Source organism: Alligator mississippiensis, chromosome 1, assembly GCF_030867095.1.
Source record: "Alligator mississippiensis isolate rAllMis1 chromosome 1, rAllMis1, whole genome shotgun sequence".
Taxonomy (NCBI): Eukaryota; Metazoa; Chordata; order Crocodylia; family Alligatoridae; genus Alligator; species Alligator mississippiensis.
This window is the reverse complement of record NC_081824.1, coordinates 166,317,140-166,329,746: the sequence shown is the minus strand read 5'-3', so window position 1 is coordinate 166,329,746 and position 12,607 is coordinate 166,317,140. Positions and strand designations below refer to the sequence as shown.

The 12,607-nt window shown below is 37.3% G+C and overlaps 1 protein-coding gene across 4 annotated transcripts in view; it reads left to right on the top strand.

The window, feature by feature from the left end:
• Positions 1 to 12,607, top strand: part of HEATR5B (HEAT repeat containing 5B) — an 82,234-nt gene that overhangs the window by 33,180 nt on the left and 36,447 nt on the right. For all 4 annotated transcript variants that reach the window (XM_019500601.2, XM_019500602.2, XM_014600044.3 and 1 more), the window contains exons 20-26: positions 2,275 to 2,434; positions 3,631 to 3,820; positions 4,986 to 5,155; positions 8,387 to 8,531; positions 9,384 to 9,623; positions 9,865 to 10,116; positions 11,544 to 11,725. In XM_019500601.2, the coding sequence (XP_019356146.1) occupies positions 2,275 to 2,434; positions 3,631 to 3,820; positions 4,986 to 5,155; positions 8,387 to 8,531; positions 9,384 to 9,623; positions 9,865 to 10,116; positions 11,544 to 11,725 (1,339 nt within the window). The remainder of the gene's footprint in view (positions 1 to 2,274; positions 2,435 to 3,630; positions 3,821 to 4,985; positions 5,156 to 8,386; positions 8,532 to 9,383; positions 9,624 to 9,864; positions 10,117 to 11,543; positions 11,726 to 12,607) is intronic.

Genomic DNA, 12,607 nt, shown 5'->3' with positions numbered 1-12,607 from the left:
ATGTCGTTACCAAAAGTAAGCATTGACTGATTTTTAAATACCTGGAACCTAGATGGATGTTATATATTTCAAGATGGACCCACTTTATCAATACTACTCAAAGCATCCATGATTTAGCTTGTTTACTGTCCCATGGTTGCTTCCTTCCTTCCACATCATTGGCATTTGGCCTGCTGAGATCTGGTATGTGCCACAGATTCCAGAAAGTGAGACATCTCTTTTTCTTTCAGATGGACAAGTAAACTGTACCAAAGTGTGTTGTTTTGTTTTTTTTTTAAACTGGCAAAAGGTAGGATAGGATGACACATTAGAAACTAACTGGTTCAGGAAGGCACAAGCTTTTGCAGGAAATGACCTACTTTATCAGATTAGCATAGCACCCAGCAGAGTAATTTGTTGCTTGGAAAGCTCATCTCTCTCTGAATCAGTTAGTTTCTAAACTGCCTTCTGCCTGACTTCAGATTAACATGCCTGACTTTAAAACTGAAAATGATCTTTTAATGATCCATTTTCAAAGTCAGCTTCCATTTAGTTAATGCTTTTATTATCTGGTCCTAAAAAAATTCAGTTGAGTCCCATATTCCTCTTTCTGTTCTTTTGCAGAAGTGCAAAAAAAAATGCAACATTTTGTTTATAAAGAGAGAATAATCCTAACTTTCATAGATTAAAATATTTGGGGATTTTGTATTTCTTTAGGCACTTTTCTGTTCTAAGTAAGGGGAAAGATACCTAGAGTTGCACCCCTTGATTTGTTCAACTTGGACAAACCGGTATTCAAATCTATAGGAGAAGTTTCAGATTTTTCCCACATCGTTTTCTGTGTTCAGCAATATTCCTACATACTGTCATTCCAAGTTTACAAGATAAAAAGTCTTAATAAAAGGAGTAAAAATTATTAACAGTAATTTATTAACAAAATCCTCTATCAGTGACTTTTAACTAGGGTGCTGAGATCCTTTTCAGGGTGCCATGGTGTTTCATGCAGTATCAGCACTGGAAAGCATTCAAGTAAGGTATACCCAGAACTTTCAAATATGACTCCATAGTGTGAAAAACATTCTGAACTGTGATCTGTTACAAGGAACTTAGAAACTTGAATGGCTCCATTACTTTTTCATAGTGAAGAAACAACTGAAAACTAAGAGTTGGTATTTTCAGATAGGTGCCTGGAGGTTGGGAAGGTTGGGAACTACTGCTTTAGATTAGCCTAAGTGTTCTGAGGAACTTCAGCAGGATGCTTATTTTCATGCATTCAAATTTTTTTTCAAGATTTTTCAGCAGTGCTCATAATTTGAACCTTGTTTCCTATAATACTCAAGTTTTGTAAGTTTTCCAGTTTTAATTTCTTGAGTTTCCATGATTCTTCAAGTGCTGTTATCTCCATTATTTGTCCTCCATGATCCATTTAATTTAATTCCTTCATCTGTGCATATTGTTTAATTATTTTTGTGTTATCTATTGAAGCTGTGTAATTTATTAGTTTGTATACTGTCAACAGAATGCTAACTTCTTGCATATTGAATGTAAAGAAATTATACTTCACTTGCTTCTTTGAGGAAGGTTCATTCTTTCAGTCTTCTAGTAGACAGTAGTGGTCCCTAGCCTTATTACTGATGGGTGTCACATCTGTTGTTGCAATGTGGGAGCTAAAAGAAAAGTGATTACATGTCATTGCTTATGTAATCTAGTGCCTTTTAAAAACTTTCTCTTGTTTTCCTCTTTTCAAACAAAAGATTTGTTTTTTAAAAAGTCATAAAATGCACCAACAGAAAAGGAAACATTCGGATGAAGATATTTTAATAACTAACCTGGCAGTATCAGATAGTTCAGCTCTATTCCTCTGTAGTCCTGTGTGTTCTCTTCATATTCTACCTCAGGAACAGTTGTAAACTTGGCAACAGTTTTCACAATGAGTTTGTATGACAAATCATGGCGATATTGCAGTGTCAAGCAAAGAGTAAGCATTTTAAGAATATCATGTATCTAAAAATATTCTTTATCTAAAATATCAGATTCTGTCCAGGAAGCAAGAAGGAAATTCTTGAGGAGTCCATATGATTTTTACAAAAAACTGGATTTATGAAGTTAATAATCAGAAAGTTTTAAACAATTTCCTTTAGCTATGGCTTCTCTAAAAGTCTTAATGTTTTTCTAATTAACAAATGTAGTCCTGATGGGAGCTCAGTTTCATTCATTCTTATGACCACTTGGACAATACTTGCCTCACCTACGAACTTAGCAGATTTCATCATTTTTATGGTTTAATTTTGATAGGTTAAAATCCGCACGAGATGTTGTATCAAGAACTGGTCATTCATTGGCTCTTGGCTGTCTTCATCGTTACGTTGGTGGAATAGGCTCTGGACAGCATCTGAAAACCAGTGTCAGTATTCTGTTGGCCTTGGCTCAAGATGGCACTTCACCTGAAGTCCAGGTAAAAAAAAATGTATTTTGAATGTTTTCGATATGGTGCCAGATTGCAATGCATTGCATGTCTGATCATTGTATTAAATCATTAGTTTGGTGGGAGAAAGTTATAGGAGCTCAAAAAAGGAACAGATCATGCTGCAAAAAGTTTGTTTTAATTGAGAGAGGACCTTTTTGTCCTAACATTCCCTTAATTTATGGTGGAATGTTTTGAGTATCTTCTCCAAGAAGAAGCTAATCTGACTTACAACAATTATTTTAGGAAAGTCCTTATCATACTGTGTTATCTTAAGGGGCTTTACAGTACTAGTAAATAAAGATAGTAAAACCTACAGAACAATCATTTTAATAAAAATATATATATTTTTTTTAAATTGGAAGAGTAAATGTAAGTTGGCTCTTAAAGGGAAAGTAAATATATGCTAAAAATCAGTTCAAGAATTAAAAGAACCTCTGGAGGAATAATAAAATGACTTCTGAATAGAAAAAATGTCTTGCCTGAAATTATTGTTTTTAAGAGATTGCAGTGCAGCTGCACCACATCAGGAGACTTTTCTTCATTCTTTCTCCTCATTAATCTGAAGAAACTCTTAGTTGAAGTTGTTCCTAGCTATAATGTCCCAGCAGGAGGAAGCTGTACCATTCAGAGATGATTTGATCGTTCAGAATTTAGTGTATGGAGCTCACAGTAACTACAGAGACAAACACCCTCATCTGTTTTTTAAGTTTAGAGAACAGGAATGAAGGTAATCTTTAAGTTGGCACTGTAATTATGATAATGTTTCTCTAAATGTATCTTGCCACCCCATGGTAATACAAAAGACTTGCTTTATTTGGTGATGTTTGTTTGTTTTATATATTAAAACTAGAAACCCTTTTAAATTTCCATAAGTACTCAGAAGCTAGGTAAAGTTCAGTTTTTAAAGGTATGGCATATGCAGATTTATTTCTGTTCCTTTGTATACTTTATGATAGTGTTGTTTAAAAAAAATCACAAACTTATTTTGTAGCAAGGAATAGTAGATGCATTTTTCAAGGCATTAAGATATTCCTCAATACAAAGGACATGTTTAACAGTACTGGTATGGCTCTGTCCAGTTTAAATAAGGCCACTAAACGAAGCAAAATATTATTATTATTTTTTTTTTTGTCTCTCCCTCTCTTCTCCTTGTCTTCCCCCCTCTCTCCACCCCCACTCCACAGACGTGGTCCCTACATTCACTTGCCTTGATTGTAGACTCTAGTGGGCCAATGTACCGTGGATATGTGGAACCTACTCTATCTCTAGTTCTTACCTTGCTCTTGACAGTTCCACCATCTCACACAGAAGTACATCAGTGTTTGGGCCGATGTCTTGGAGCTATCATAACTACAGTTGGCCCTGAGCTGCAAGGTGAGTGTTCATCTGCAATAAAAACAATGTGAGTGTTAATCTGCAAGAAAAATTATTTTAGTTAAAATAAAGTTAACATATAACATACCATTTTTGGAATGTTTAGAAGTTTTAGAACCCAGCTAATGTTACACTTAAGACATGATCAACCAGCTAATCAAGTGCTGTTATTTCCATAATTTCCCCCCCATGATCCATTTGTTGCAGCCACAGCAACACGTGGGACACTGCTGCAGCTGCGAGTCCTGTCAGCTGTGGGACTTGCAGCCATGCGAGCTTCCTACTTGCTGATGCAGGGGGAGCTGCACCAACAAGAAAGTGTGACTGGACCTGATGCTGGATCCCATGATCACACCTGCCATGCATATGTGGCATGGCAGGGATTGTGTGGATCACATATCAGATCTTATCATGCCTTTGCCTGAACACTGAGAGGCCCTAAAAGTAATTACATTAATAATTTTAAGTTTCCACAAAGAACCTAACTGTACCCATTCTAACTGTACCAATATCCAGTTTCCTTATGGTATACTGTCTGTCTAAGTTAGATAAAGATGTTACAGATTTTTGACCTGTTCCAATCTATGACTGTTTTGCTTGGTAGAAATACTAGTTTGGGACCGTATCAGAGGTAAATGATATTTTCCTTAAGAACAGCTAGGTAGTTAGCGTTGCATAGCATCTATTCTGAAAATTTTTGTGGCTGGGTTTGTAGATCTGCAACTGTGGTTATGGATTTTGATGTTCTTATAAAATGGAGTCAAAGTTATTTAATTCCAGTACTGATATACTATACAAAATCTTAGGACTGTTTACTTTTTACTATATTTACACTGTATTTATTTGGAGGTATGTGATCCAATTTAGAAAGAAATCCAAGTATAATGGCTTATTTTAATGTGCAGTAGGGATGTGGAGCCATAGATATGGGATCATCTTTGACACAGTGTCTTAGTTGCAACCTTACTGATTACACTTCTTAACTTCCAAATCTATTTTTAATAATGACAATGGAAATCTTCCCTACAAGAATATCTTTGAAATAATGTGGTTGGTAACCTGAGCTGAGAATTCAGAAAATAAAAATTGTATGTTAATTGTGCACAGATTCTGCTCCTTCGAAGTTTTGGAATTGGATTGACATCTTGCTCTATTCTGTTGGTAGGTAATGGTGTCACCATTTCAACAATCCGCTCTTCCTGCTTGGTGGGGTGTGCCATCACACAAGATCACTCCGACTCTCTTGTTCAGGCAGCTGCCATATCCTGTCTTCAGCAGCTTCACATGTTCGCACCACGGCATGTTAACCTGTCTAGTCTGGTTCCCAGTCTTTGTGTAAGTGTAAAATGGGCCCCTCTTTTCCTTTGTTTTAAAAAGGGCAGCAGAAATGTTTAGCAGTATATGGGGGATATGTATATGACTTGAGAAGAAAAGCTTTCAGAAGCACTTGGGAACTAAATGGGAGCTCACATCCCATTGAAAGCCAATAAAAGGATGTTGGACTGTAGTCAGTTTGGTGCTTTTAAAAATGTTATTCAGAGAAATGAGGGCCCTTGTTTTCATTTAATATAACATGTTCCAAGTATATAAAATAATACATGAGAGAGAGAGAGAGAATGACCTTGAATCATCCTGCCTCGTGTGGCTGGATAAGAAGGAAGTTTTGTGTTTGTGTACATGTGAATGTAGGACTTTTCCATCTACTGTAGTCAAGTGTAGTCTCTCTTGTTCTTCTCCCCATCCTGCTTCTCTGTTGACATTTACCCTTATGCCTCTAAACATGACATTAGCAGCTCCTGTCTCATGTCAACTAGTCTGGGAAGTTTGTAACCTTAAAGGTTTAAGAATACTTTGGAGTTGTATATACCTGTATAATTTTTATACCTATGCTACAAAATTCAGAAAACTGAGATAGAGGGTGAAACCCTCCCTTACAAATCATCCCTTGCCTTGCGAGTCACACTCTTCACAGAGTTCACGGAAGGATTCATAATGGTATCAATCCAAAGGACCTACTTCTGTAGGATTTGGGACTTTGTCGCAGATTCTGCATAATCTGCCCAGTCTTTTCTTAGAGCAGGGGTCAGCAACCCCCAGCACGCATGCCAAGCATGGCATGCAAGGCCATTTTGCTCAGCACACCACTGCCAGCCCAGGGTCTAAGCAGCTGTTGCCAGCCACGGAGCCCAGGCTACTCCCAGCATGCGGCTGGGAGACTGCAAGCCCTGCTGCAAGCAGACTGGGCTCTGTGTGCCAGCTGCAAACATCTGCTCCAGGCTCGAGCATGTCAGCACACTGGCACCTTCCAAGGTAGACATTGTGGGTTTTTTTGGCACTCCAGCCAAAAACATTGCCTACCCCTGCCCTAGAGTATCCCCCTTTCAATTTACTTTTCCACTTTTGGAATCCAGTACTTTGTTAAGCTGTGTCCCCACCCTCTGTTGCATGTCAAAGGGCTCAAAATTCACTGTGAAGGAGTCATCATCCAAAACAGAGCTAGGTGGGCCCTTCTGCTAAGTAATAATATGCACAGCGTTTTGTAACAAAACAATGAGAAACTTGTATTTTCTTATGAAACCATCTTAAACCAATTTATTGCATAAAACTTTTTAGATTTCTGCTTGCCTTTTTGTTTCATTGTCATAATCATCTTTTGAAACTAAAGGCAGGGGGTAATATTTCCAATAATAAAATTCCAAAGTTTTTTTTTGTTGTTTCCTTTGTGACAACATAAGGATGATCCATGTTAAAGTCTGTTTTTCTGTACTGAAATCTTTAGATATTCACGGATGAAATAAAGGCCTACTGTTAAAATACTTCATATAATATATGACCTTTCATTCAGGAAAATAATTTCCATCCTCATAGCACGCTAATTCAGGGAAAGCAAATGTGTAGTCAACTTATTAAAAACTAAGTTCCAGGGGAAGGCAAGAATTCTTTTCTAAAAGAGAGCTCTTTATCTTCTCCCCTGTGGAAAAACATACCATTCCTTCTACAGCTACTTCCTCTAAAGAAAAGTTAGGAACTTTCAGAATCCTTTTGGAAGAAAAATATTTACTTGTACTTCAGTTTTTTCAAAAGGGATTAGAGGCAAATTTTACTTAGCACAGACATTTGAAAGCTCTCATGCTGAGGAGCACTTCTGGGCATGCATGGTGTACGCTGTGGTTTATGTCTGAAAGTGGACATTTTTAATGGTAGTTGTCATGTGCGGTTCAGCTGCTGCTGGTGGCATCCATCTGTTGAAAAGTGTAGGTTTTTTCAGTAATAGGATATAAGAACATAGTATTCAGAGTTTATAACTGGTAGTAAAGTGTGATATAAACTGGCGTCGTCAGTCAAACACTGCCCCTGTAATTTCAGTCTCATAAATGTTAGTACTATTTAACTGGATGGCCACTGTTAACTCTGGAAACCCCATTGTGAAAAGTACTTATTTGTGAACTTCTTAAATCAGATTTTCTAAGGTCCTCAGCAGCCATCAGCTCACAGTTGGATCCTCTAGGAGGCTAGATTTTTCCAAAGAGCTCCCCTTCTGTGCACATCCCTAAATAAAGCATTCAGACTTTTAGAGTTGCTTGCCACCCAGCTACTCCCATCTAAGAGCAATGGGAACTGCTGAATGGGTGGGCCTTTTACAAGTCTGTTTATTTTATTTGGGTGCTGAAAGGGGCAAGGAAATCTTAGGAATAGCAGGCCCCAGTTGGAGTTTCCAAGCACTGCTGAAAACTGTGCTCTTTCAGAATGGTCTTCTAAGCAAAACGAGTGTGAATACCTTTTACTCTGGTTCAAGTTAGATCTTTCATTGTCTTTTACTCTGGTTTGTCACATCTTTCACTGTCTTTCATGGGGAGCTAGTTCCTCAGAGATGATTTTGAAGTTTCTTCTGTGGCTCTAGTGGCACACTGCTTGCCTTAACTTTTAGTCTCAAGCTGGAGTTCAACACCCTTTTTTAAACTTTAATGTTAAATATTGTAAATAAGATCTTTCCATTTTCCATTTTAAGTTCTCTCTCTGTGCTTTTTTCTGGAAGATGGAGTGATGTGTTGGGAGCTTATAACTTGTGCTCAGATTTTTCCCTTTAGTTAACTTGTTGGGTTTTTGAATGATGCAAGGGAAAGTGCTTACCTAACAGGAAATGGAGAAATAGAATGGAACTACATCTGTGTTAATCCCATGAAGAAATTACAGATGGCTTTTTTTTCGAAGGGAGAGGGAATGATCCATAGTCCATGGAAATATAGTAAGAAGCTACAGGTGGTGCCCTGTGTGTGTATGAGAGGCAGAAGTTCCTGCCCAAAGAATGTAATCACGTTAGGGGCTTAACTGCAGTGATTCAGTAAGTTAAAGAACTTGTCCATTTTAATTGACATCATCAGCCAAGTGTGGTTTTTTGTTTTTGTTTGTTTGTTTGTTTGTTTTAATTTTAGTATCTTATGCAAGTTATTCACTTTTTTGTAACTGTTTACAAGTTGTACTTTATTTCACTGAACATGCCTGCCATTAATCAGTAATAGTTCAGGTACACTACAGTTTACCAGTTTATAATGGCTCTGATTGCAGGTTCATTTGTGCAGTTCCCACTTGCTACTTCGCCGGGCTGCAGTTGCATGTTTGCGACAGCTTGCACAGAGGGAAGCTGCGGAAGTGTGCGAATATGCCATGAGCTTAGCTAAAAATGCTGGAGACAGAGAGAACTGTGGCATGAGTAAGTGTTTCTTGTGTCCCTTTTTATTTTTGCGTCAGTAAACCACCACCATCTGATGGAGTTTCTTGTTGTTTCTGTACTTCCAGCTAGAAGTAAGGAACTTAATGCAGTCTGGATCATTAGAAATGATTGGGTAGATTAATTTTTCCTCCTTATATATTTTAAATTATTCCTTAGCCTTCCCATTTTGTTCCCCATAATGTTGCTGGTTTTGAAGGTGGATTTGATAATACTATGTGATTAGGCAGTACCCAATTTTGACCTGATCTATTTGCAACATGCCTAATCTACCAGTTTTTCTAGTTGGCCCAATCCTTATGTGCAATTTATTGTATACATTTTTATCTGGAGGAGGTGGGGATGCTCACAACAATTGATTCCTACTGTGATATTCGAATTGTCAAGAAAATGTCTAGAAATTTACTGTAATTTTTTGGTGGTTGTTGTTTATATTCAGTCTGGTGCTATTATTGCTGTCTTTCATCTGACATTAAGTGAACAATTATTTGCTCTCACCAAATTTCATGTTTTAGTATTGTGTGGCACATTTAAAACTTAATTCAGAAGACTCTTGCTAGGGTGTAATGATACCATGTTGAATATTTCCTGCATGGCACTAGCTGTGCTTATCTTCCATTATCTTAATTGTATTTAATATTTCACAGAAGATGTTCAGTACCTGGCAGAATCTAATTACTAAAAAATGAATGTGTTTAGGAATTTGTGTTTCACTTCTTGAACTATGTACAACTAAGAGTGACTATAGAATATCTGTTTCTGGTGGTACTTATTAGTTTAAGGCCCAATAGTTTCAGTTATTTTTGAAAACGTTCTCTTTTGATCATTCTGCAGATATTAATCCTTTTGTACCAGGAATTGGTTCCCGGCGGGACATTCATTCCCAGCATCAAGGAGTTAATATAACAGAAACTGGCCTCGAGGGAGTTCTTTTTGGAATGTTAGATCGGGAGACGGACCGAAAGTTGTGTTCTGATATTCATGATACTTTGGGACATATGCTTTCATCCCTGGCAGTGGAAAATCTCTCCCATTGGCTGATGTTATGTAAGGATGTCCTTGCAGCCTCTAGTGGTAAGCATTTTACATTGTGAGTACTGTTGTATCCTTAGGGTTAATATCTTTTTAGGACCTTCGTCCTTACTAATATTCCTTTCTTTTGTTCTTCTTCATTTCTGTGTACCATTGCTTCTTTTAGGAATAACAATTTAAGTCTGAATTTAATGAATGATTTGAGAACTCCTCACTGTAAATTATGTCTGAAAAAACATAACTACTAACAATGGAATTGCTAACTCTTATGACTGCCTTGTAGACATGAGCACTACAGCCCCTTTGGGAGGAGGAAAGGATGAGGAATCAGAGAAAAAAGATGAAATGGATGATGATACAATGTTTACCACGCTGGGTGAAGAAGATAAATCAAAACTTTCTGTGGCTCCTCGCTGGGCCACTCGTGTGTTTGCTGCTGATTGCCTGTGTCGCGTTATTATGCTGTGTGAGAATGCAAATAAGGCTCACTTTGATCTGGCCTTGGCCCGTTCAGCTAAACTCAAAAACCCCAAAAGTAAGCATGAGTATTTGCAATTCTTTTTTGTTTTACTTTAAATTTAACTGTGAAGAGTTATTGCATACTCGCAAAGAAAAAAAAAAGAGTTGTTAGAAACTGTATTGTATGTGACAGGGATATCTTTCCACACAAACCATGAAAAACTAAATACTTTATTAAAGGTATCCATTTTTATCAGCACCTCTCCATTCAGCAGTTTCATTGGCCAATTTTATAGCTGCAAGTCCCCATTTCTCTATAATGTATGTGAAAATACAAAATATATGCACCATTCTAGTGCCGTGCAGGACCATAACTCCAGCTTCAGTAGTATCATGCCTCTGTGCATCAGTTTCTGGTGAGCCATTATTTTTCTATGAGGAAATATGTAGTTCAGGAGTCAGGAACATTTTTGGGCAGAATGCCAAAAACACCCCAACCTCAACTTGTAAGACGTTGGCATGCCAGGGGTGGATGGCAGGGCAGCCACAAGGGGCCTGATCCTTGTAGCAGCACAGCCCCTTCCCCACAGTCCACCCAGAGGTGCATGCGTACCAGCCACCAACAATAAGCCGGGCTGGAACTCTGCAGACCTTCGAGCAGCAGATTGCGGCTTCCCCACTGCCTGCTGCCAGCTGCCCAGGCTCCATAGTGGGTGGCAGGGGCCTGCCCAGAGTTCAATACTGTTCCTACAAAGCCAGTTACCAAATAAGTCATTTTAAAATCTTGAATCTTGGAAAATAATGTCTGCAGGTATTACTCTTTCTCTCTTAATTTGTATTAGTTGTTTTAATGACCTAGGGGAATCTTTTTAAATTGTAGGATGTGTGGTATTAGAATCCAAGAGTAAGGTGTTAAATAAAATGTAGCTAGATTCTCCCCTGCACCTTTCTTGCCAGCTTTGCACAGATTTCTGTATAGAAGTCCAGAAACTTTTTTGGATCCAACTTTTTTTCTGAGAGGTGGGAGACATTGATACCCTTTTAATCTCAGAATACTGTTACCTGCAATAATTAGTAATTTTGTATAGTAGCTAAATTTTTTAAGTTGATCAGACAATCTTGAACCAGTAGATGTCACTGTAGGCTTAAGACTGCAAAAGTTAGAGTTTCTGTGGACATAAGGTACAAGTCCTTCAAACTATATTTGCAAAGTGTTTATATAATATAACATGCCTCAAAGCACAAAGCCATTTTTTCATGTTTTCTTTTACTTTGCTTAAAATTTATAACTCTGGCGTTTTTCACAAATGGCGTTAAAATTCCAAAATTATCGTTTTTATTAGTAATCAGAAGAAGAGGGTGTTTGCTGAAATTTTTTTCCCAAGCCATATAAATTCTTAAGATTGTGTGAAGTTTGCATCTTACAGGGAAGTAGTTGCATAGTTACAGTATCTCTGTACGTCACCTCAGTTTAGTAAGTGGCTTTATCATCTTTATTTTCAGATGACTTTTTAGTGCTCCATCTCTCTGACCTTATTCGTATGGCATTCATGGCTGCAACTGATCACAGCAACCAGCTGAGAATGGCTGGTCTCCAAGCACTTGAAGACATTATCAAGAAATTTGCATCGGTTCCTGAGCCAGAGTTTCCAGGTCATGTGATACTGGAGCAGTACCAGGCTAATGTGAGACCTTCTTTATATGTTTAGGAAATTGTGTACTTTTGCCAGTGTGCTAGTGTCAGTTCTGAGAACATTTTGTAACTTTAAATGACTTGTGAAGGAACTTTGTGTTTGAGAGAATGTCCTGAAGAAACCATTTTATTTACCTCTTTAAAATTATTTCTGTATCTGTTCCAGCTATTAATTACAATTTAGTAACTGGTAGAAGTTCCAAAAAAAAAAAAAGTCAAGAGCCATGTTTCTTGAAAGCTAAATATTATGTGGTACATTTAAGTGTTGGCAACAGTAATGGCCGTTTCATTGGTAGAATTTAGAATTTGAAAAGAACATTTTGATTCCATTCCAGAATGAATCTAATACACCTATTTTTTTCTTGGGGATTAATGGATATGGTTCTGTTCTATAAATCAGACCAGGAATCTATGAGAACACAATAAGAAAATTTGAAAAAGTTCTAAGTTTTTTTTTATTCCTGTGTATGTCTAATTTATTGTGTGAGGTTGCTGAAATCTCTCAGTCCTCCTCCCCTGATAGCTTAGTTTCTTCATTCTTAAAATTTGAATGAAGGAAGTTTTGTATTACAGGGAAATTTGTATTACAGGGAAGTTATGAGAGATAAAAGGATGCAGGCAATTTAACATTTTTCATCTGCCTGACTTCGTTACTTGTGACCAATAAATAATAGCTAAGATTAGTATTACTGGAAAAAAATGTTGTCTGGTTACTTTGTGTGTGTATGTGTATAATAGCATTTTGTATATACAGTCAATTTTACTGTTCTCCTGTATTTAGGTCCTGAACCTGCAAACATTTTACACATGTGACTTGTCCTATTGACTTCATCTATTCAAATTAAATACTATACGTATTTGCAGGATCAAGGTC